The sequence below is a fragment of the Molothrus ater genome, chromosome 3 (genome assembly GCF_012460135.2).
Source record: "Molothrus ater isolate BHLD 08-10-18 breed brown headed cowbird chromosome 3, BPBGC_Mater_1.1, whole genome shotgun sequence".
Classification (NCBI taxonomy): Eukaryota; Metazoa; Chordata; class Aves; order Passeriformes; family Icteridae; genus Molothrus; species Molothrus ater.
Window position 1 is genome coordinate 39,102,043 of NC_050480.2, and position 24,145 is coordinate 39,126,187.

General features: G+C 42.1%; 2 protein-coding genes across 2 annotated transcripts; both read right to left on the reverse strand.

The window, feature by feature from the left end:
- Positions 1 to 602: 602 nt before the first annotated feature.
- PRR18 (proline rich 18) lies at positions 603 to 2,636 on the reverse strand. Its single transcript, XM_036381350.2, has one exon. The coding sequence runs from the start codon at positions 1,818 to 1,820 to the stop codon at positions 1,008 to 1,010; it is 813 nt and encodes a 270-aa protein (XP_036237243.1). The 5' UTR covers positions 1,821 to 2,636; the 3' UTR covers positions 603 to 1,007.
- Positions 2,637 to 4,083: 1,447 nt separating this feature from the next.
- SFT2D1 (SFT2 domain containing 1) lies at positions 4,084 to 23,273 on the reverse strand. Its single transcript, XM_036381351.2, has 8 exons — positions 23,138 to 23,273; positions 16,990 to 17,076; positions 15,144 to 15,226; positions 11,689 to 11,770; positions 9,235 to 9,270; positions 8,427 to 8,485; positions 7,040 to 7,069; positions 4,084 to 4,872 (listed from the first exon to the last, which is right to left on the reverse strand). Exons 1-8 carry the CDS (start codon positions 23,198 to 23,200, stop codon positions 4,833 to 4,835), a joined length of 480 nt encoding a protein of 159 aa, XP_036237244.1. The 5' UTR covers positions 23,201 to 23,273; the 3' UTR covers positions 4,084 to 4,832.
- Between the last annotated feature and the right edge of the window lie 872 nt (positions 23,274 to 24,145).

The window sequence follows — 24,145 nt, forward strand, 5'->3', positions numbered from 1 at the left end:
GCCATAGCCCGGAGGGGGGAAGGCTGCAGTGGGCCCCAGGGATGGGAAGCCGGGGGACGCTGACAAAGGATGCTGCCTCTGTGCTCCCTCCCTCCTTCCCTCCCTCCCTCCCTCCCTCCTTCCTTCCTATTCCACCTCGTACACTGGCAGTGGCTCGAAAGGTCGGATGTATCTGAATTACTGTCTGGGGGGGGATGAAATAGCCAAGTCCATGCATAATCCCAGCCGTTCCTCTGCGGTTCGCCGGCGCAGGGAACCAGAGCTCTGCCCACGCCGCGGCCGCTCGCACCTCCCCATCCTCCTCCCGCCGTCCCTGCCTCTCCCCGGGAGCACCGCTCCCCGCCGGCGCTGCTGCCATCTGCCCCCAGCAGCGACGGGCTCGCCCCCGCCTGCTCGGTCCCTGCCTCCGCCGCCTCGCCGAATCCGCGGCTCTGCTTTTCCCCTGGAGCCGAGCTGTCGGCGACTCTTCCGAGGAGCAAACGTGTGAAGGGCACAGGCTCTCCGCACGGCGACCAGCCCGCCATCCTTACCTTATGGACACCGAGACAGCGGATACCGCCAGGCTGGGACAGCCCAACGCCAAGCCACCAAGGCGCGAAGGCTACCGCAACACAAGAGTCCTTTATTCAAATAAATAAAAATGAACTTTTATGTACAAATATACAAAACCATTACGCACATTTTATAAAGTAGTCAGAAATCTTTAAAAAAACCGCGAGGGTGGAGGCAGGACGCCCACAGCCGGTGCCCTCCCTCCCAGCACCCGGGCACCGGCGGGCGGAGGCCGGCGCCGCTTCTTTGTCCCTCGCCCCGGCGGCGGCGGCGGCGCCCCGAGGATCGGCTCCGGGCCAGGGGCTCCGCTGCCCGGCACCTGCCGCCACCCGCCCGGGCTGCCAGGGCGCCGACAACACAACACGGAACACGACATCGCGGATGGCGGCCCCACCTCCCCCCGGTCCGACCGCTCCGGCGGCCCCCGCCGCGCCGCTCCCCGGTCCCGGCGGGGCTCAGAGGGTGCCCAGGTGCGGCAGCGTCTCCAGCCGCTCGGGGTGGTCGCGCCCGGCCGCGCTCTCCACGCCGCGCAGCCACTCGGTGCATTTCCGCACCAGCCCCTCGTCCGCCGCGGCCCCCGCCTCCTCCTCCTCGTACTCCTCGTCGTCGTAGCGGTGCCGGTCGTTGAGCAGCGAAACCTTCAGCAGAGCGCGCAGGTCTCCGCGCCGGGCCGGGGCGGCTCTGCCGGCGGGAGAGGGTGCGGGCTGCCCCCGCTGCCGCTCCAGGCTGCGGCGCTGCAGCACCCGGATGGCCTCCGGCGGCAGGCTCAGCGAGAAGCGCCCCGCCGCCTCGCCCGGCGCCCCGCCGAGGCTCTCGCAGGAGCGGCTGCCCGCCCCCGGCGCCCCCGGGCGGCCCCGCGGCTGCGGCGGGGTGGGCTGGGGCCGCGCCGCCCGCTCGGCCGGCGGTCTCCGCGGAGGCGGCCGCTGCAGGGACGAGCAGGGCCAGGAGCTGGAGAGGGGGCCCGGCCGCTCCGGGGGCGCCCCCCGCGCCTTCCTCGCCACCTTTTCCTCTGCGGGCCGAGGCGCTGCTTTCTTGGGGGCCGAGGCGGCCGCCGGCGGCTTCTTGGGCTGCGCCCGGGCGGCAGCGGGGGAAGCGGAGGGGGTCGGCAGGATGGCCGGCAGCAGGGGCGGCAGCGTGGCGGGGCGCCCGGGAGTTCCCTCCGGCTCGTCGCTGCGGGCCCAGGGGGGAGCGGAGCGCCCTCCGGGCAGGGCAGCGCTCCTTCCCGCGGGCGGGCAGGGCCCCGCGGCGCGCCGGGGCTGCAGCCCCATGGCCACGAGCGGACGAGGAGCCCGAGCTGCCGGCGCGGAAGGCGAGCTCGCTCTGCGCCGACAGCCGCCGATTTTCCCTCTCGATAACCCGTCCCCCTTCCCGCCCTTCGCCCGCCCCGGGAACACCCTTCCTCAGCGCGGGGTGGGCGTGCGGGCGGGGACGGGGGTCGTGCCGGCACTGGCCACGCTGCCGAACGAGCCGCACTGGTCGGGCTCGGCGCGGCGCTACTCCGGAGCCTTTTCCCGGTCCTCTCCTGCCCGCCCTACAGCAGAGCCGAGCTAAAGAAGAGGATGGCGGGGCTCACACCCCGAGGGCAAAAAGGCTCTAAATTCCTCCCGAAGTCCTCAAGCGTCCAAGCGTGAGAAAACAATATTTTAAGATCATGTTAAATTCTTTTGCCGTCTTAAAAACAAGAATACTTTGATTACTTGAAGTATCATGAATAAGAGCAAGCAGACGGGCCAAGAGCCAGACACACTCAGACCTAGGGCTGGCTGACTCAGATTTAGTGGACAAGCGCTGCCTGGTTTGGTAACGAAGAGTACAGTCCAGTGATCCTTCTTCTAGTGTCAATGCCTTCTGTGACACAGCTGATGCTCATCCCACCGTCGGAGGTTTGTTGTTTCTTTGGGGTTTGGTTTGGGTTTTTGTGATATCCAAGACAGCAATTTCCTATCTTTTCAAGTACCCTAGCCATCAACAGAGGTTTGGAGAAGTTTCATTGTGCAGTAATAAGTAAACATATATTTCATATGGATCCAAGATGATTACCACCACTCCAAAATTTAGCCTTAGAAGTCATGGCATATAATTTCTACAGAATTTATTTCAAACTGCTGATTTAATTAGGATACCAAAACTTTATCAAAAAATGGATAGCATGTATGCAATCCACAGGGACAGATCTTCACACCTATGGTTCCACACTATCACAAAGGGTATTACTACACTGTGAAGATTCCCCAACTGTGAGCTCTTTGTTTACTGTGTATGAGTATTCCAAGACAGGATGCGAAGGAGCAAAAGATACAGGCAAAACAACACAGAGTGTGTGCTCTGTATGCAGATGGAGGAAGTCAACCCTTAAAAGTTCAGGAGAGAAAAAGAACAAGGAAGGCACATGATGTAACTAACAGACCAAAGTGCATAAGGAAGCATACCAGTACATGGAACTGTTGGTTCTTGAACACATTCTCTCCCGATGATCTAAGTGTTAACAGATGAATGGTGAATCCACCATAGTGGATAAATAAATAATTAAATTTTGAATAACCAATATAACTCTAATTAAAGACTACAGCGAAGGTGGTTGTGTACCACCAGAACTGGTGGGTGATGGGCAAAACCAGCCCTGGAGCAAATGAAAGCCTGGCCCTGACGCACGAGAGATGGGATGGGACAGGATGGGACGGGATCTTTCCAGTCAGCTGAGGTCAGCAGCAGCGACTGGGGAAGGGGCAGTCACTTCCAGGATGATGCCCATCACTGCCTACGCACATCCTACTTCCTCTTCAATGCAAGCTGAAAATTAAAAGGAGCCAAAAATTCACCCAAGGGTGCCTCAGCACCCAAGGGTCGTGGGCAGAGTTGGAATAGCTGTCCCTACATCACACAGCTCTAGCAAGCCCTGCTGTGAGGCCAGGACTACCTGCCTCCCCTATCACCAGCAGGGAGGATGCCTCCCAGGCAATTTATTGTTACTAACCAGTTAAAAGGAGTGGCTTAGTTGGAAGTCTACTGCAAAATAATGCAATCGCTGTGTACACAGCTTCCCCAAAAGTTGTTGCTATGTTTTGCAACATGCACTGATATTCAACAGGAACATACTGTACCTTAATTTGTCTCTTTAGCCTGAACTCTGAATACTAAAAACATTGAGGTTTTCTCCTTCCTGACACTGCAGATCACATCTTTCCAAGGCCATTCCTTCTTCTAGATTTGTGGATCAACAGAAGAAAGTATCCAAACCAACTCAGTTTTGAACACACATATATAAGCACATCCATCCTGTGCAAAAAAGAACCTACCTCCTGCAATATAATATCCACCAAACATTAAAGATTTAACTTTGCTCCAGAATAACTGGATAGTTCTTAGCTGAAAAAATCAGAAATGAGAATCTCTTACTGGAGCCAGGCAGTGTTAGAGTACTTCAATCTATTACCAGATTAAGCCAGAATGAAAAGTTTGTCTAAATACTAAAAGAAGCTTTAAGGTCACTTCTGAAAATCTATCAAACAAATTTGGATATAGTCATATACAAACATTTATATTTTCATTTTTATTCAAGAGTAATGCTGAAATTTTCAGCCCTCTATAGTTGATTCCTAAATAAAAACGTATTAGACACTTTTAAAATGAATTTATTTCACCAGTCCCATTTATACATTAGCCATAAGTTCTTGTAGTAAAAAGTATTTAGGTATGAAAGTTTTTTTAAAAAAAAACATTTAAAATACAACTTTTTTTTAATAAAATCCAACAGGTTTTAAACATTCCTTTCACATTCTCATTAAGTATTTCCATAAGGCACATGTATAGACATTTCAAAGGAGCATTAATTACAAACCTTCCAAATCTTTACAATGTTTATAAAACTCTGTCTTTGGAAAAGCATGCAATGGATAATATACAAACATGAATGGCAAGTTTTAGACAGAACTGTAAATGAAACCTTTATGCATACTACCCAGGCCTTAGTGACTTGCCTCCACTGGAGAACAAACTGTTACTGGATACAAAGTAGTGTTAAGACTACTCTGTATGAAGTACTTAAATGTACTTTCCTGTTAGAAAAAAGCCTGGAAGTTCCAGGGTAAACACAAATAATTCTCCAAATTTATTTTAAAAACTGTTTCTAGTAAAAATTATTTAATCTCCCAAGTGTAAAAGGCAAGGAAAATACTAAGCTGCTACTGGGTATTTCAGAAGTGGCAAAGTAGAGTTTTTTGAGTAAAATTTACAGAGCAAAAAGTTGCCTTTTAAAGTGGACAGTGGTTCCTGGTTTTAATTTACCCTAGACAGGATGAGAAGCATTTAATCACAGCATCCCTTTAAAAAAGAAAAAAAAAAGTCAGTTAAGATTTGTTATGTTGCTTAGAAACATCTAAACCATTACCTATTTAAAATGACAAATATGGCAGAAACTCAAGGCATATCAAGAGTTGATCAAATGCAGGATCTAAAGGCCAGGCTCAGGGCCAGGTCAGTGCCAGGGTTCCGTGCTGTCTGCATTGCAGGCCATGCTGAAATGCAGACACAGCACTGTGGCAGGCTGAGCAAAGGGCAGAGCCTGATTTCACAGAGGCTGCCCAGCAAGGGCTCAGCCAAGGAGCGCCCAGTCCCCAGCAGGGCACAGCTGCCAGGGCTCCAAGCCACATCGGGGCTGGACCGTCACAGTGCAGGAAATAAAGCACAGGCTGAAGGGTTGGAATTATGCGCTGACAGTGCAGGATGGAGAGAGCTGGTTCAGCCTTAAGGTTTGGAAGTTCTGAAGGGTTCAATTTTTTCAATCAACAATAAACTGTTTTCTGACTGTTACACTCAGATCATTCCCTTTAGTCTCCATTATTTTTCATTTTCCCAGAAAAGTAACCAACTTACTAAAGAGTGCACGTTACTTACTTAAGAGTGTAAGCAACAGAATTTGTATTCTGCTGCTAGTCAGTTTCAAAAAAAACAAAGAAACATACTATCTCACTCCCTAAAGTCACTTAGCTGTATGGGTTTTGGCTTTGTTGCATTTGTTGCTGTTTTCATTTGGGTTTGGTTTGGTGGGGCTTTTTGTTGCCAAGCCAAACAGGAGAGCTACCATTAATTTAGGAAGAAACAAACAGAAACCAACAACCCCCACCCCAACAAGCCCATGAACAATTAAAATGTTCTGAAGAGCAAACCATGAAAAGAGTTAAACCAAGGAATGATAATTTCATGAAATCAAGAGAAATGCATACTTTAAACAAATGACATAATACTGTTCTCTGGCACTTAGCACAGTTTAGGTCATTGTTCCCGTAAGAAAGCCAGTCTATATAACAAATTTATCATATCACTCCACATAAGCAAATAACTCAGTAATTCTTAAAGAAATCACAGTATTACTGAAAGCAGTCTGTATAAAATTCAGTTCTTTGTCTCATAAAATCTAACAGATAAATAAACCCAAAGAAATTAAGTGATGCATATAACATAATGTTTTTCTCTCCAGAACCTAGAAGTACTGCTGATAGGGAAGAAAAAGTCAGAGACCAGAAGCTCAACTTGCTTTCTCTACAGAGAAAGCAATTAAAAAAAAAAGACAAAAAGAAGGAATGAACCTACTGAGACTGTCTCATGGCCACTGGACCTATAAGAATTCAGAATACTACTTCTGTCTGGGTTAGTCTGAGTTGTCAGAAATAGTAAAATGACAGTTTGAAGCCTGAGCTCAGTTATTTTATTCACTGTAATTATCAACAACTATCTTAAAAAAATCCTTCCTAGATGAAATCTGAAGCTTTAAAAAACCAGATTTTTTTGGCGATGCTATGGGAAAATACTAGATAAAAGGGACAGACAATACTTTGTATTCTTTTTCCCCACACCTCTACTACAGCAATGGAAGTGCTTAATTAAAAAAAAAAACAAAAAAAACACTGTCAGGAAGACCAAACTGCATTTCTGCATTTTACATGAATCATAGAAAAAACACATTCTTACATTTGATTACTTGCATGTGTTTTCACTATGTGTTTGGTCTGCTTTCATTCCCTTTTTGTACACACAAGACTGAAAGAAAAGAGAGGAGCTTGCCAAAATGAAAATAGAGCATTGCCTTTGCCCCTCCTAAAAATGATGGAGGAATTCAGAAATAGAAGCAGAAGCTGCCACTATATTGCTTGTTTGCTTTTAACTAGGATCTCAGATCCATAAGTTACCTTTAATTTTAGTACCAGAAAAGCGACTATTGCATGACTGTATTGTTAAATCATTAGAGACATTATTTAAACAAAACCTTGATTCATTTGCAGTGGTGGAAACTTGAGAAATTTATTAAAGAGAATTACTATGTATTGTACTTCTATTTAAAGCTTGTATTAAGCATGAATTTTAAGTTCAGCTACGCCATTTTCTAAAAATTAAAAAGTTCTATTTTTCCACACACATAAAGTACTTTATGCCTTTCCCCAGCATAAAGGTAATGACTTTTGTTAAGATGGAAATTATTATGCAGACTCACCTTGCAAAAGGAATATAAGACAGACTATACCTGAAAAAAAGAAGAAAAATGTATATTTTCAGAATGTTCATGTCTCTCCTAGAACCAGATTATTTCACTTTAGGCCAGCATTAATAAAAGCAACTGTTGTAACAAAATTTTAAACAAGATTACCTATTCAATTTAATGCCTACCTGAGAAAAGAGGACATGTTTGGACAAGAAATAAACAGTGACATGGATTTGGTGGTTTACTTTTTCTTTGTTTGGTTGAGTTTTTTTCTTTTTTTTTAATGTAGTTCATAACTTCCATTGCACATCAACTTAAAAAACACATTTACTAGTGCCAAATCCAAAAGGAATAGAAAATTTGTGTGAAAATGGTACTCAAGATGATAGAGAACTTCTTCCAGTTTAAAAGATAATCTAAATTACTATGCAAATATACATCTAATCATATTATTTATGTAACTAAATACAGATACATGCTGTAGGATGAATAATATTCCACAACTGTGACACTCAGACAGCTGACAATTCTATTATTCTCTGAAACTTGCTTCTCACAAGCCTCCAGGCAGTGTTGTGTTCTCATGCCCAGCCTGATCAAACCCCAGGACAGTTAACAAACTGTCTGCTGCAAACACACAGAGCACAGTCTGAGCTGGAGGCCTTCCCTCTATCTAGCACCATGCCCAACAGTCCCTGTCCTGAACAAATGGTTCCTTGTCCTCAGACCCACGTTCAGTACAGACTCTGTGTACTCAGGGCAAGTTCAAGCAAGAACTGTGGTCACCTTGGGCTGCCTGAGAATGAGCATCTGGGACAAGGACACCAAGTAATTCACCTGGGACAAGGACATCAAGTGTGTATCTCTGTGGAAAAGGCAGTAACTTCCAAAACTTCTGCCAGGCTTGCAAGCATTCACCTGACTGCACTCACACACTGCCAAACCCAGCCCCCGAGCTCCTGGTCATCACAGCACCTGCTGCACTAAATTCACCCTCTCACATCCACCCACTCTTTACCCAGTATATTCCTGGGGCAGGACGTACCCTATGAAAATGTTTTTTAGTTTCTTTCATTTCAAAAATAAAAAACTAGTTAGAATTCAAAAAAGAGGAGAGTATACTTCTACAATGCAGAAAAAGCAGGACAATTTTTTTGGCATATGTATTCCTTTCATAAGGCTTCAGATAAGTTCACAAGTTGCAGAATATACTTCAAATTACCATTTTTGCAAGACGATTGAATATAGATTTTGCTGGAGTTACACAACCTAGCTGAGAAAAAACAGATTGAGGCTAGCATTTGGGCACACTTATATGTGAATCATATATATATAGGTTTATAATCATGCGGGTGTAGGGGCAGGGAGAAGAAATTAAAAGGAATTTTAAGAATCTTACCAGGTCATTGCCAAGAACTGCAATATGCAGAATAACATCGCCAAACCTTTTTTGTTCCACTAAACAAAAATAAAGCAAATACTGCAAATTAGTTTATTTTGCACCACACCAGTCTATATTGCAAGCAATTGGCACAGACTGATCAATCAAGAATAGAGTTGACTGACAATGCCTAAATTTCCTTGTCTTAATTTGCTGTTTCTTTCCCAACAACTCTCCATTCATTTTATTCATCACTCCATTAGCACCATGCTATATAAACCTCTTCTAGCTTTGGAAACACCTAACAACATCAGTGTTAACACTCACTCACATCACTGTACTTCTGCAAATATGGAAGTTCATTCCAGTGAGATATTTACTTCTACGGAATGCAACTACAGTTAGTTTTCAACCAAGATGCCTGAAGACACTTCTGGGTTTTTTCTGTTGTCTTAACCAGCTTAATATTCTCTATCCATGGCTTCTGCAGACAGCTATACACTCTCTGGTATTTTCTGACATAAGTATGCACCACTGAAACAAAACAGTATTTGAGCTTGGTTTTCTTAGTTTTTATTCTAGAGGCTTGCAGACTGAACCCAATGCTCTAGATTTTGCATTTTCATCTACATCACAGGTGGAAGGATGCATTTGCTTTTATAGCCAGCAGGCTCATCACTCCACCTGAGCTCAACTGCAGCCAACAAAAACATCACACAGGAGTTCACCTTTCCTTCACCCCTGAACTGTATCTTAAAGCTACAATACAATTAATAAACTAACCAACTGAGATTGCTTTTTAGAAAAAAAAAGTATTCTCACTTACCCAGAATACAGCACACAGAGTCAATATTAGGCAAAGCTGGGGTGAGAAGGAGAGACAAAGGAAAAAAAGAATAAATACTCAAATACACAATGAAGAAAGTACAGTAATCCCTCCCATGTTTTCAATGGGCAATCAGCACTTTAAAACTGACTTATGAAACAAAGGCTGTCTCACAGTGACTATATGATGAACTCCATGGTGTTTTTCAAAGCACAGTATGAGGTATACATGGCCAGAAGGGCTGGGACAAGTCTTGAAAGGAAGACAAGGCAGGAGTTGAGTTGAGGAACCAGGAGTATAAGCTGGTGTGTGCACCCATATTTGTTGATTCTATTAAGAGGTGGGCTTAGATGATAAAGCTTTACTGAAAGGAATCAAGAAGCCTGGTAACTGCTCCTCTCTTATTCCAGTACATACCATCATTTTGAACCTGGTATTCATAACACCTGTCTCTGACAAGAAAGATGTGTGCATCGCTACCAACAGCCCTTTATTAAAAACATCCATTTTCAATTACAGGATCTGACAAATACAGGCTATGCCTCGTCTGCCAGTGCTTTTTCATCTTCTGACACTAATGAAGAGTCCACTAGGGAGCAGCTGCCTCAGGTACAGTGAAAAAGCTCACATGAAGCTTTGTTCGAGGTACTGAAACACTTTGGATGGAACGTTACAATGATAATAGTTTACTATGCCAAATAATCATACCATTTGTGCAAGGTTAACCATCACTTAGAACTTTTCCACTAGATCTTATCTGGCTTCCTCCATTTTTCATTACACATAGTACAAAACAGAGCAAAACCACAAATCAACTTTCACTTGAAAAAAAATTTGTTGGTGTTTTATTGAAAGGAAGAAAAGTAATACATGCTTGAAATTTTCCAAGCACGTTTGTGACTCCTGAACTGCCTACAATTCTAGATTTGTGTTAGCATGGGGATTAAAACAGTCAAATTCATCCAGAGTTTTCAAAACTTTAAATTTACCAGTTCTTCTGTGTTTTACTGAAATTTCCATACTAAAAGTCTTGACTCTCATCCAATGTTCACACTCACTATTAGATGAAACCTTTCATTCTCATTTTCCCAACCTTGCTGGTAGCCTCTCTGCACAGGTAGGTCTCTGATGTGTGCTCTGCTCTCTGCTCTCCTTCCATTTCCCTGATGTGCTTTGTTTTTACTGCCTTGAAAGTTATTTTTTTTTTGTCATGATGTCTGAGCACAGTGGATGACAGGATCATCAGAGCAAAATGATTTTTGTGCCTGCTGTTCTAAGAGTCTGGCCTAGGCTCTCAGCTTCATTGGAAAAAGCCCACAGCTGTAAAATGTTAAAGAATTTATGCTCAGCAAATACAGACTCTAGCAGAACTGGAGATATTCTTGGACGTTTTTAATTCACTCCTACAAAACATATCCTTCCTAGGACTTGTAACTTGGTATGAGTTGGAAATAGTGACAGAACAAAACAAGAACACTCAAACAAAACAAAACAAACCTCTATTGAACAAGCAAAGTCCAAGCAATGATCAAGTGACTTCCCCAAAAGACAGGGGCAAATGTAAGCTTCTCAAAAGAGATAATATTCTCAAAAGAGATAATAACTATTTTTCATGTGGGTGTGTGAGATGAAAAACATACAACCTCCATATGACAGCCATCCAGAAAGAATTTATGAAGACTTTCTTACTCACTAAACTAGAAAAACAAGTTATATGATAGAGAGAATAGGAAAGCCAACTACATTTCAAAAATCAAAGTTGAAACAAATCATAGGAGCAAGAGAGAAAAGTATTAAACAGAGAAGCAGCAAGGGGAGAAATTTATTTTAACTACCTAATATAGAGATTCCTATCCTTAATATAGGGATAGGAATTCTGATACTGGGGAGAAGGTTTTTCCATCCTCCTGGAAGAAGAAATGATGGTCATGGAAGTAAAGGAGCCAGGGATGTCACAATGGAGAATCTCAAAGGAGAACATGTGGCCTCCCAGACTTTGGGGAAATAAATTAATTTTCTCCATTGCTTTGAAAGTGCTGAACCACTGACCTTTACAGACCAGCTGCAGCCAAAAAACAACTGTCGAGCTACACTTGATGGCCACTGACTTTCCACAGTAGCTAAAAAAGTCTCTCCCCTTGTTCTTGTAGAAAATATTTTAGAAAATAAATTAAAAATAATTAACCTGCCATTATCATTTAGTAAGAAAGATTTCATGAAGAATATTTTACTCCAAATGATTAATTAAAAAATCATAAAGAACAAAAACACACATGTTCAGAGAAAGGAGCTAGATGATCTTTGTGACATACAGAGCTTAACAGCTTTACTGTCATTTCTCTGCAGAAGGAAGAGGCAGACTGAGAAATAACCTCCCTTTAGAAAAGCATCAAATTTAGCTTTGAGGCTAAAGGAAAACTTTTTGATAAAAGGAAAGAAAGATAGTATATTTACCAACATCACAATCGTAGCTATTAATCGTTTTGGATCAAACATTGCTTTCAGTTGCTTCAATGGCCCCATCAGGAAACATGTACTAATAGGAGATAAAAAACCAAAACAAATTGTAAATCATTTTCAAATAACTCTTTCTAAAAGACAGTAGGTAATTGACCCGTTTTCCAACAGATAGATGACTACAAAGGTTTTAAAAAAAGATATTTCAGTGCTTAGCAACAGAGACTAACTAGAACAGAAGGTGAAATACTCCATGAATTTAGCCCTGGAAACAGTTTATGAGTCACCCTTGGTCACGAAATTCTTTCCAAAATATTACCATAGTGAAAAAAAAAAAGTAACAGGCAAATACAAGAACACTTATATTGGTTGAGATAAGAGAGGACAGTGTGACAAGGATATACTTAAGGAATAACAGAAGCAAAACAGTTTTTATGAACTCTTCCATCAAGTAAGAAAAAACACATTTCAACTAATAATCTGTTTGATGGTGCTGAATGCCATTTATAAATAAAGGCAATTAAGAAAGCAGTGCAGTTACAGTTAAATTTAAATCATGTTAAGAGATACTAAATGGGGGGAGATTGAACTATGACTATAAGTAGCTCTACATGAATTTAGAGATGGGTGGGTGGTCAAAGATGTTTTGATTGTTATTTTAAGATGGCAAGCACCATAATAGAAAAAAAAAAGAAGGAAAAAGAAAAAGATGAGCAAACTCAACTGCAGAAGTAAATGAGATCATATCCAAGATTTCAGGAAACATAATGGAAACAAATATAGCGGTTAGAGCTTTTTACATTACCAAAACAAAACATTTTAAGTATAGCAGAGTTATCAAGTTGAAGTCTAGTGAATTTTGTGTTGAAGCTGTTATAACAACTGACTTGCCAAAATAATGTCAAGATTACAAAGACCAACCTGCTGTAGAAAATTTTTGTTTAATAATACATACTTTAACCCAGGCAGAATGCAAGTAGCTACAATCAAGATTACAGGGAAGTTCTACCTCTTTTAGTTAAACTCAGCAAGCAAAAAGGCAGAAAAGTTCAGTAGTTTGTATTAATCCTCCTAAAGCTTTTTTCTACTCTGTAGTTAACTAGAAGGGAGAATGAAAACCATCAGCAACACCACATGCTGTACCTTTTTATGCAAAGAAATGCCATCTGAACTAAGAGTTCACAACCTCAGGAGTATTTCTCTGGCTTCAAATATTTGAGATGAGTCTCTTTCTTCCTTGTCATTCTGCTTTGTAGAAAACACAACAATTTAAAGAAAGAGTTCAAATGCCTGTAATCTTGTGGTGGTCTGAATGCTTTACTACAGAGCAGAAAATCTAGTCTAACTCCTTTTCTAGTAATTCTTTTTTTATATGAAATGAAGCAGGAAAGAATTTGATAAGAGTTTCCTCCTGAAACCAATCATAAGCCTTCTATGACAGAAGAAATATGGGAATCCACATTCCAAGCAGCAAATAAAACTAAGTTTTCTACATCCAACTGTTCTCCTACCAGCAACTTTGCACATGTACCTCCTTCACATTTTTTATCTTATGGAGACAGTCTTCAAATGTCCATATTAAATGAAAAAAAAGTTTTCACAATTCAATAGAAAAAGAAAAGTTTTATATTCATTGCAATCCAAACTAATTTCTTCTCAGTATTTTTCCATCTTGTATGCTGAGCCATAAAACTAAATTAAGACCAAAAAAAAGGGGACATGAAAAACTAGAAGAAAATATTAGCTAGTGGAAGGATAGTGATGAGGAAAATGAAGTGGTAAAAAGGAATTACATTTTGGCCACATAAAGTAGGCAGAAAAAAATATAGAAAGCAAAATTCATTGTTTGTAATCTGATTCATATTGAGAAGACCAACATCACAAGAGCTGCACCAGAGATGAGAAGAGATTCCATATGGAGCAGAAAAAAAGGCTGGAAATAAATTCTAGACATCCTCCAATTAAACAGAATAATTCTTTTAGATACACCATTCTGTAGAGACACACTCATCATCCCTGAGAACAATCAAGTATCATTGTTTTCATGTGCATGGTTAGAAAACAATAGTAAAATCAAGCTAGAGGGGACTAGACAGGCTAGTAAGAGTGGTGACTGCATTTTGGTTTAAATACAGACTTGCAAAGAAGCCTGGAAAAGTTTAAATCTGCTTGTCAATTTGGGATTTCATTGTCATCTCCTACTGTTCTTAGAACACAGCTGCCTGTTTTTTATATCCAAAAGGAGTATTGAATGAGAAATGGGCCTCTTCTTTCTTCTAATTTTAGCTGGAGTGCAGACTAAAGTTTTTCAGCATCCTCCTGAAAGAAATACTAGTCTGGAAAAACTTTCCTCTTAACTCAATTAGACTTCATTAGTGCTAAGTTTCTAAAATGCTCATTTAATTTGAAAAAGTGAAAACACACTCAAAGTACCAGGTAAAAACAAGACAACCAAAAAAACTTATGCCAAACCAAAACCAAAGAATAGAGAGTAAGACAAGGGAGAGAAAGGCAAACACTTAGCTTTGCCTATCTCCAGTATTCACTTTTTGTCTTGTTAGAGTATGAGATGGAATAGTTCTACAATTGAGACTCAATGTCAGTATAGGCATTATTGTCTCCTAACATATTGGTTGAGGAAAAGCAGAACCTTCACGTTTCTCAAATGTTAATGCCACATTACATGAGTTCTAACAGATTAACAATGCTTTGATTCAAAAGTTAAGTTACTTGACTAAACTCAGACTCCATGAAAGTCAAGACCAGACTCCATGGGGTTTGAGTCCCATGACCATGCCTCAACTACACTAAGATAATAAGAGAAGGAGGAAAAACAGAAATTGAAAATACCTTAAGGACATTATGTTTCTTATGTGTCTCTCAAACTGTGAAAGAAAAGTTTTCAATCTTAAGAGGGCCCCTTTTAGAGGCAAATCTTTTAGGACTGCTATGTGGAACATTTCAAAGAATCAGAGAGTTTAAAAATACACTATGAGCAAATGTTAGATTCTGCCTTCAGCCTTACAGTCAAAACCAGGATTTCCTGAATGTTTCCTTTTTGAAAGTTTTCTTGGACACAGGATGATCTCTCTGTTAAAAGCAAAAAGCTCCTTCCAGTAACAAAGTATCCACACAAAGGGCAAACCACCAGTTTGCTCCTGAAGCTGAGGTACTTCTGTACCTGGAAGAAGGACTTAGATGCAAAAAGTACAAAACATTCAACTAGCAATTTGTTATTCATACTTCAGATACCAGCTGTGATGTGCCCACAAACAGTTGTGTAAGGTAACTGATAAACAACAAAACTGTAAAACAAACAAGTTTTTGTTATTAGCATTCAATATAAAACACAATGTTGTTTACACACAACATAGCACTCTAGAATAAAAGCAAATAGAAATGTAGCTGAAAAGGAGGGTACTTTTCTAAAACAAATAACTCAGAAATCATACCTGGCAAGAGCAGCAATATTTCCCAGGGTGTAGAACACTGCAAAAAGTTTGATCCCCTTTGGGAGCCATAGCAATGCTGTTCCCTATAAAAGACAGGTTGTTGGCACGTTTTCAATTAATTCAATTTATTTAGATTTTATAGTCCATAAATACAACTTCATACTATGAAGAACATTATTCTGACCTACACTAGCAGAGCACACTGCTCTCAGAGTTGCAGCAATCACTCCCCAGCACACTTCTATTGCCACCTGCTGGCAAACAGTGGGTTGGTTCACTGGATTTCTGGATATTTTTACAACTAGGCAGTTTATTTATATTTATTTGTACTGTTTACATCCTAATTCACAACACTTCCACTTTTGTTACAATGCCCCACTGTACATCCTACACCTCTGCACACAAGATAAAATGTCATAAAGCTGCACTAATATTCACCATCTCCCTTCTCCTCCAATCAACCATTTAGACTTGCAGCTTAAATACACACTGCGGCAGAATAGAAACATTTTAGAATTCTTCCAGATATCTCTTCTTTCCACTGAACTTAAAATCTGAAGCCTTCTGCTGATCACAGTTCCCTGTGATGCTCAGGGAGAAAAGGAATCATAGGAAAGGGACCTGAAAGATCACCTAGATACAACCTCCCACTAGACCAGGCTGCTCAAAGCCCCATTCAGCCTGGCTTTGAACAGTGCCAGGGATGGGGCATCCACAGTTTCTCTGGACAACCTCTTCTAGTGCCTCACAATAAAGAATTTCTTCCTTATATCTAACCTAAATATCGCTGTTCTCAATTTGTACCCATTACTCTTGTCCTATCACTACATCTCCTAACAAAGAGCCCCTTCCTGGCTTCCCTGCAGACCTACTTCAGATACTGGAAGGCTGCTATGAGGTCTCCACACAACCTTCTCTTCTCCAGGCTGTACAGACCCAACTTTCTCAGCCTGTCAGAGCCTAAAGAAAGCCTCCACTAGAAGCAAAACAAACTGTGATCTGCACACTGCGTCCTGAAAAAACCCAACCAAACAAAAAAGCAACTGCATTCTACTCAATTGCAATTTCAGTGGAAATCTGTGGTGAAATGAAAGGAAAAGAGCGAGGAAGAAAGAGAGGGAGGAAGAAAGGGGAAGGAAAAGGGAGAGGAAGGAAAACAGAGAAGAAGGAGAGGACTTCCCTAATGTTTTTTCAGCTGTTTCTGGGAGTTTCCATGCAGCTGAAAAACTGCCTTCTTGTGCAAGTTACCTGTGTCAAATTTTGACAGAGCCAAGCAATTAATAGATCTCAACTCTTAACTGCAGGCTGCAGACTCCTGCCAGCCCCTAAAGTTCAGGAATGAACACATGATTTGCTGACTGTAAAACCACCAGGAGTGCAGCAGGTTTTTCAAGTGTCAACACACAACCACACCCATTGATTTGTTGAGTGTGACATGCTACGCTTGTGGTTTCTTCAGTCTTTAAAAACCTTTAAAGCTTCCCCTGTCTGTTTTCCTTTTATTAGAGAGAAAAAAAAAAATAAGATGTGTACACACCTCTTTCCTAATATACCAGGTGCAAAAGTAGAGCATTAGAGCATATTTTGTCAGTGTTCAAACCTTTTAGTAAGAAAACGTATTATGCTACAGTAAAAATGCTCACTTCTGTAATTGGAAGAAAAATGACCAAAATCATAATTTAGAGATCAACAACCAATCATACATTTAATGTCCAGTTAAATAAAAGCACACAAAATATAGAATGCACGATAAAGCAAACACGGAATCATACATAAAAGAGGAATATGAATGAGGTTTAGCTGTAGAAAAATAATAAAGTCCAAGGAAGAAAATAACTTTACTTACAAGAAAAGAACATAAAATGCCAGCAACAAAGCATATGGCAAACCATCTGACTCGAGTTCCAAAGCTGAGTGTTGAGGCATCAAGGACCTTAATAAGAGAGGAAAAAGATGATATTACACATCCAGTTTAGAACAATCTAAAGGACAATTTTTTCTCTACCACTGAAGCCCTTAATTTCAAACAAAATAATTTTAGCCAGAAATATTAATTTTACCTTCCTTAACAGTTATTTGTGTATTAATTCTTTCATATCACAAAATCATATTATCAATCTGGAACATATGGAAACATATTTACAAACAAACAAAAAAGACAAAACCCATAAAGGTATAGCCTGGCATGCAAGCAACACTACTTCACTTTCAAACAGGTTTTTTTAATCACCACACAACTGAAAATAGTCACAGTTGTATCAAATCAAAAGAACGAATGGACCTTCCAGCAATTTGCAAAGGAATGAATTCATTTGTGCAACACTGTAGGTTCCTATAGACATTAACACCTTTTCCTGTTACTAGAGAGGATCCCTTGTACATATTAATGCCAGTATCCACTGCAAGCATTACAACTCCAATTTCTCTTCCAATTACCTTCCTGAAAGTGTAGGCAAATTAACACAGTTTGTCTCATCAGACTAAGCTAACTTGCTGAAAGGAAATATTTCACTTCCTGCTTCTGCAGAGTGACTCCAGGACCTAATGAGCTGAGCTACCTGACACAACTCCTGACATGAGAACAGAATTAGTGTTCCTTCTATTCTGATGACTTGGCTAATGAGCCAAGCCAGCTCTGCAAGCTGTCAGAAAAGCAGCAGGGCTGATGTAAGGAAAAAGGCAGGGCCATGTAGCTGGCAGAAAGACCCCTTTCAGCAGAAGTGATTTGTTAGATATGCTCAGCTCATCTCCACCCACACTGTAAGAACAATACATTTCATCTTACTCCAGGTCACTACAATTAAATGTACTTTCTGTTCTAAACTGGCCTATTAAGTGAAGTGTTGCTTCAGCTTACATAAAATTACTTTAAATGAACAACTTTCCTATTTGTTCAGCCGTCACGGGCAAACTTGCTCTCCTGTTATTTAGTCAACAGGTATTTTAATCAAGACTTATTAACCAAATATACATTATATACTCTCCCCAGCCAATGATATTCCTCTTTATCTCCTGAGAAATTTCTCTTTCAGGCAGTGGTAAGCTAACCAAGGAAACCTGGTTATTGCTTAGAATAATTTCACATTTGTACAAATGAGGAATCTGTACCTAGTTTAATAAAAAACTGCAACATGCACACACACATAAAGGTGCTGTGATGACAGAACTTCCCAAAAGTCAGAAGATGTAGCTTACCTTGCTAGGTCCAACACTTTATCCTTATGCATGCATTAAAGAAACAGACAAAAACAGTAACTGAACGATGGTTTAGTATTTTAAATCATATTTGACAGAGTCCTGAATGCCTGCATTTTTAAGAAGAGTATGAACAGCTGAAGATACCCATTTCAATCATGCCTTTAGTTACACCTATTCATACAACTAATCACAAACACACATACACACAAAAACAAAGAGTAAAAATCCTTTCCATCTGTGTTCAGAAATGAAGTGTAGATAGGCCAATAATATCAGTAAACCCAGCACACACATTTCAGATTGCCTAGAAAACAGGGAAAGGATGAAGATAAATCCTTTATTCAGGTGCATCAGGTCATTGCTGCTACTTACTGCTCTTCTACTTCTAATCTTATTATCTGACAGTGCTCCTGAAGTGACTACCAGGAGACTTCATTCTTCAAATAAATTTGAAAACAGCTTTATTTTTAGTTAAATCCCTAAGAGTTAAGAGGTGAAAACAAACAAACAAACAAACAAAAAACCAGCACAAGAAATAAGAGAACCACACAAAGGCTTGGAGCAGAAATTACCACAAACCCCAAAAAGTTTGATGCATTTTATGGATTTAATTCTTAAAAATTGACTGACAATATATGCACATGAACTACAGGAAGATAAGCTGTGGCATGAGGGCTGCCAGTGCATTCTGTGTAATAATAAGACTAAATACATTATATGGTATTAAAATGAAGGCTCATCCTTCCAACCACTCCCAATGATATCACCATTTATGTTATCAAGATGAACCTATTTAATACAGTGTTTGAAATCCTGAAACTGGGGATCTGGTAATGCATTTTCTTAGTCCCTAATACCTAAGGGGACTGAGGGGAGACCTCACTGCAGTCTACCGCTTCCTCATGACAGGAAGCAGAGGGGCACACACTGATCACTTATCTGTGGTGACCAGTGACATGACATGAGGGAACAGCTGAAGCTGTGAAAGGAGGTTTAGGCTGGATATTAGAAAAAAGCTTTTCACCCTGAGGGTGGCTGGGCACTGGAACAGGCTCCCAGGGAAGTGATCACAAGCCTGAGAGAGCTCAGGAAGCATTTGGACAATGCTCTCAGGCACAGGATAGTGACTCTTGGGGATGGTGCTGTGCAGAGCCAGCAGCTGGACTCGATGGTCCTTGTGGGTCCCTTCCAAGTCAGGATATTCTACAATTTCAATTTTTTGGGTTTCACGGAAGCAATGGAACTCATTGCCTTTCCAAGACGCCTGTTTTCACCACTGCAGAGAAGCACCTTGCTGCAAAAGTTGAGTCACAGATACACAGTTCAGCTGTGTAAACCAGGCACCAGCTTGTGCTCAAATGCCAGGCTCACTCTAGAAGCTGGGGACCTGACAGTGCAGGAACCCTGCCACACGTGCTGCAGGCAGTACTTTCTATACCAGGGACCATGGAACACCCTGAGGCAACAGACTATGAACCCTAAGAAAAAGGAAGTCTAAACTGCCCTCGCAACAAAAGCAGGAATCAACGCAAAGGTGCTAAAGATTCTTTTTGTGTGTCTGACATAAATTATACAGCAAATCCCAGATTTCAGATAAAAAGAATTGTCACTGCAGTCTATGGTATTTGCATAAGCAAAAGCTTTTACTTAGGAGGCTGAAATAATTTCCAGGCATGTTCCACATCTGTAGTTTGTGTGAAGAACAGTAGTGGTGGCAAGGGAGTTCCTGTAAAACATAACCCTTCTTGCTATACTGCTTATCAACTTGTTTCTAAGAAGAAAAATTAAACTGAAATCAACAAAAGGAAATCCTTAGTTTTCTATTGCTAAGCTTTAATGCCAAATTCCTGGGCAAGAAGCTTTTTATTCACAGGCTATTTCAAGCTAATAGTATATGAAAGAAATGACCAAGACTTCCAAAAATCAAGAGGAAACATCAAGTGGAAACCAAATCTGGAATGGAGACTTTCTGAAACATAAGGAACAGGCTTGCAATAACAGCATCACTGCTGAAGAGTTTACAATACACACACAATAAACAGCATGAATGATAATCCACAAGGCTGCTTTTGATCAAAAATAAATAGTTCTTGTGGCTCTGAGCATCCACCTAGGCTCCCTCCATATATTACTGATCTTATAACAGTTTTCCACATGGGCAAACAGAAAACCAGAACCACTTTATTTTACTAATCTAGAAGTTAACAATTACATCTTCTCTCAATGGTAAATATGCAAGTAATGGAGAAAATGCAGAGAAACATTGAGTAAATTTGCAGAATTCGCTTTCTAAACCACAGCGAAACAATATTTATAGTGATATATTTTCATCTTTCCCTAAGAGGCCTCCTTATATGTATTTCTATCACCAGTTGAGATTAAAATACAAGAAGCGTAACATAAGAAATTAAATATAAGAAATTTTATATAAGAAACGCAATATACAATTTCTTATAAAAATATAAGAAATACCTGGTCTATTCCTCTGTTGAAATCTTATTGAGTGCTTTATGCAGCTGTCAGATTTCATGCAACATCCAATGTGTCACATGGACTGCTTTTACATTAGTTTTGGTGTTGATAAAACTAAACAGCATAATGCTGCCCTGAAAACATCATCATTTCTTATTTCTCATCACTTCTCCATTTATTATCAATCTTTTTGGTAATTTATTCCTTTTTTTTAAATATATTTAGAATAATGGATCTAATTGCAGCAAGAAACAACAGCTGGTCATCTGAAGAGTTTAGAAAGTACAGAAGGACTTCACTGAATCATCACACAGTTCTTTCATTATAGACTTGTATTCTACTTAGCAGGAATGACTTGTGACTTCATGATAATGGTTCTACCAAAACCAAAGGAAAGAATCCAGAGATATCTATGGACATGAACCATATGATGGCTATTACACAACTATCAGATATTCCAAAGAGAGGGCCTTTGTTTTCAGCCAAACACATGACTCGTCTCCAGAAAGATCATGGAAACAGCTGAAGATTTTACACACACAATGCCTAACCTCACACTTTCTTTCACAGCCCCACCTCTTACCAAGTGTTCCTCTCTGCATGGGTGCACATACTTTTTTTGCTCTAATACACACACTTTAAAAATAGTCAGCACCACTCAGCTCTAGCTTTAGTGAAGGTCACATATGATTATCCTCTCTAAAAAGAGGCTTGATTTCCACTGTTCTACAAACACATTGCTACCTCGAGAGAAAAAATACAGCTGAGAAACTGCCTGATCTAAACACTTGAGTTTTTTGGTTTTTTTTAAGTCAAGGGGTATTTATTTATTTGAAAGATCTTTCTGGTTCACCTCAAGTGACACTCCCAAGATATATTTATAAGTTTTCTTCTACCATGTACCGGACAGGCTTTAAGTATAGGCAGATTTTTCTTATTTAAAGTCTTTTCTGGCTATAACAGTATCATTACATGCAATAGTGAAATCCTGTAGAGTTTAATTACTGATATTTAACAAACTAAACACATTCTTAGCTGAGTTCTCTCCTCAAGGTATACAACTCAAATAAAAAAGCATTAAATATGTAGGCTTTTATCTACTGATTGCCACCTTGAAACAACTATCACAGCACCAAATAAAGGAAAACTCTATGTCACTATCCTGTGCCTTGCATGAAATGTGCCTGGTGATGCCAGAATAATCAATTCTCTTGGAACTGAACAGAGATTAACAGAAATATAAGTATTTCTTTGATAATCCTGAGAAGAGCAGAAGGTGAAGCATCCCTCCCAAATGCTGGCAGCCAGTTCTGGTGTGAAAGGGCAAAGATTCTACACTGCTTCCAGAATCAGTGGACACAATTTAGGTGCTTTGTTGTGGCAGAGAGGCCAAATTCACGAACCTTGAAGACAAATGACAACTGGGTGCAAAACCAGGTGAAGCATGCCAGCAGCATGCCAGAAGCAATATCACCCCAGCTATGCTCAGTTTCTGCTGGTTCCCCAAGGTTTGTCAGCCGCAGCTCAGATCCCAGCTACATTCCAGCCTCCTCCACCATGCTCCAGCACGCTGGAAGTAGCGAGCAAGATATTCCTTGATGTAGGGCACTTTGACCTGCAGTCACATGAGTTAAGAGGGAGCTAAAGGAATAAATGGTTCTTTGTAAGCATGCTCAGCTTTGCTTCAACCTAGAGATTAGTTCTCAGGAATGTATGGTCTCTAAACAGTAAAAACGAAACAAAAAAACTCGCTGACGATGAGGAACATAGTGGGAAGGAAATAGAACAATTAAGCCATACTTAAGGAGTAAGTAACTTCAGCAGAATGCAGACAAAACGATGTTTTGTTTGCTAAACAAAACCTTTGTTTCTGCAAATTTAAGGGCATGCGGGAACGGAGAAGCAATTTACACTGAATCGCAGACTCAGTCGGGTTGGAAGGGAGCATAGTATGTTATCTGCTCCCTGCTTAAGCACAAGAAAAACTTGTAGAAACCGAAGGACCCCAAGCCACCACCAACACAGCCAACAGCTTCACACGTGAGTAATTGGCCAACATTCATCCTCCGGGCAGAGCCTGCTGCCCGCACCGCCCGTCGCACGCCACAAACTTCGGTCTGTCCTTTGCCTGCCGATGCCTGCCCCGCTCTGCCCCGGTCGGGCAGGCACCGGCAAGCGGGGTGTGCGTGTGCGCAGGCCGAGGACGGCGGAAGGCGGCGGGGGGAGCACGGCAGCGCCCGGCCCGGTGCGGCTCCAGCGCCGCTCGACCCGCGCGGCCCCGCGCCGGGGAGGGGAAGGGAGAGCGGGCTCTCGCCGGGCCGTACCTGCGCCGTCAGTCCCTGCTCCTCATCGTCCTGCCCGGCCAGCACCCGCCGCAGCTTCTCCATGCCGGCCCTCCCAGGGCAGGGCAGGGCAGGGCCGCGCCGGGGCCGGGATGGGGCGGGACGGGGCCGCGCGCCGCCGGCCCAGTCAGGAAGTGACGCGCGCCCCGAGGCGGTGGCGGGGCCGCGCCTGCGCAGTGCTGGCCGTGTGCGGGGTGCGGCGGGGAGAGGCGGTGCAGCCCTGGCTGGAGGCGCCGGGCAGGAAGAAGGAAGGGCTTCTTCAGCCCGACCCCGCCTTCTCCGCCGCCCGCGGAATCGGCCTTCGCACGGCAGCGTGATTTGCGTGTGCCCGATGAGCACAGAACATAGAACACAGCGGGTGCGCAGGGCCCCGGTAGAACCGCGTTGGGACACGCTGGTGCTGGGGTACCTCGTACAGGCGGAACTTCCTTAGCATCAGTTTCTGCCTGTTGCCTGTGGTCTATTGCTTGGCACCACCGAGCAGAGCCTGGCTCTTGAAATGATGCACAGGAAGTTCCAGTTGAATACGGGCTAGAACGTCTTTACTATGCAGGCGACCTAGCACTGGAACAGATTGTCCCGAGAAGTTGTGTAGTATCCCTCAGTGGATGTGTCCAAGAACCATCTGGATGCGATCCTGTTCTGTGATTGCTCTGGTCATAATGTAGGGCTCTAATGTCCTGTATTCCTCCCCACCCTTGTGTTCTTTACCTTTGCAAGTGGGATGTTTGAATGAATACTGCTGAAAGGTTAAGATCAGGGGTTATAAGGAATCTTAAACAAGTGGTCCTACAGCGACCTACTGGGAGCATGGTAGAAAGCAGAATGTAGAGCTGCTTTGGGGACTTGCCTATTCCACTTGATGAGACCCCACCTCAATTCTGCTGTGTGGTGCAAACAGCTCACGTCAAAGCAGCAGCTTCTGAAGGCCTCTGAAGGGAAGGGAACTTAACAGTGGGGAATGAATGCCCTTCGTATATTTTGAAAATA

Bases quoted from the DNA above. Each gene is read 5' to 3' on its own strand.
- PRR18 (XM_036381350.2), bottom strand. From the start codon at position 1,820: ATGGGGCTGCAGCCCCGGCGCGCCGCGGGGCCCTGCCCGCCCGCGGGA.
- SFT2D1 (XM_036381351.2), bottom strand. From the start codon at position 23,200: ATGGAGAAGCTGCGGCGGGTGCTGGCCGGGCAGGACGATGAGGAGCAG. The intron at 15,227-16,989 runs GTAAGTAAAGTT...TGTCTTTTATAG, and splicing joins GCATTTTATGTTCTTTTCTT to GGAACAGCATTGCTATGGCT. The intron at 11,771-15,143 runs GTATGATTTCTG...ATCTCCTATTAG, and splicing joins AATATTGCTGCTCTTGCCAG to TACATGTTTCCTGATGGGGC.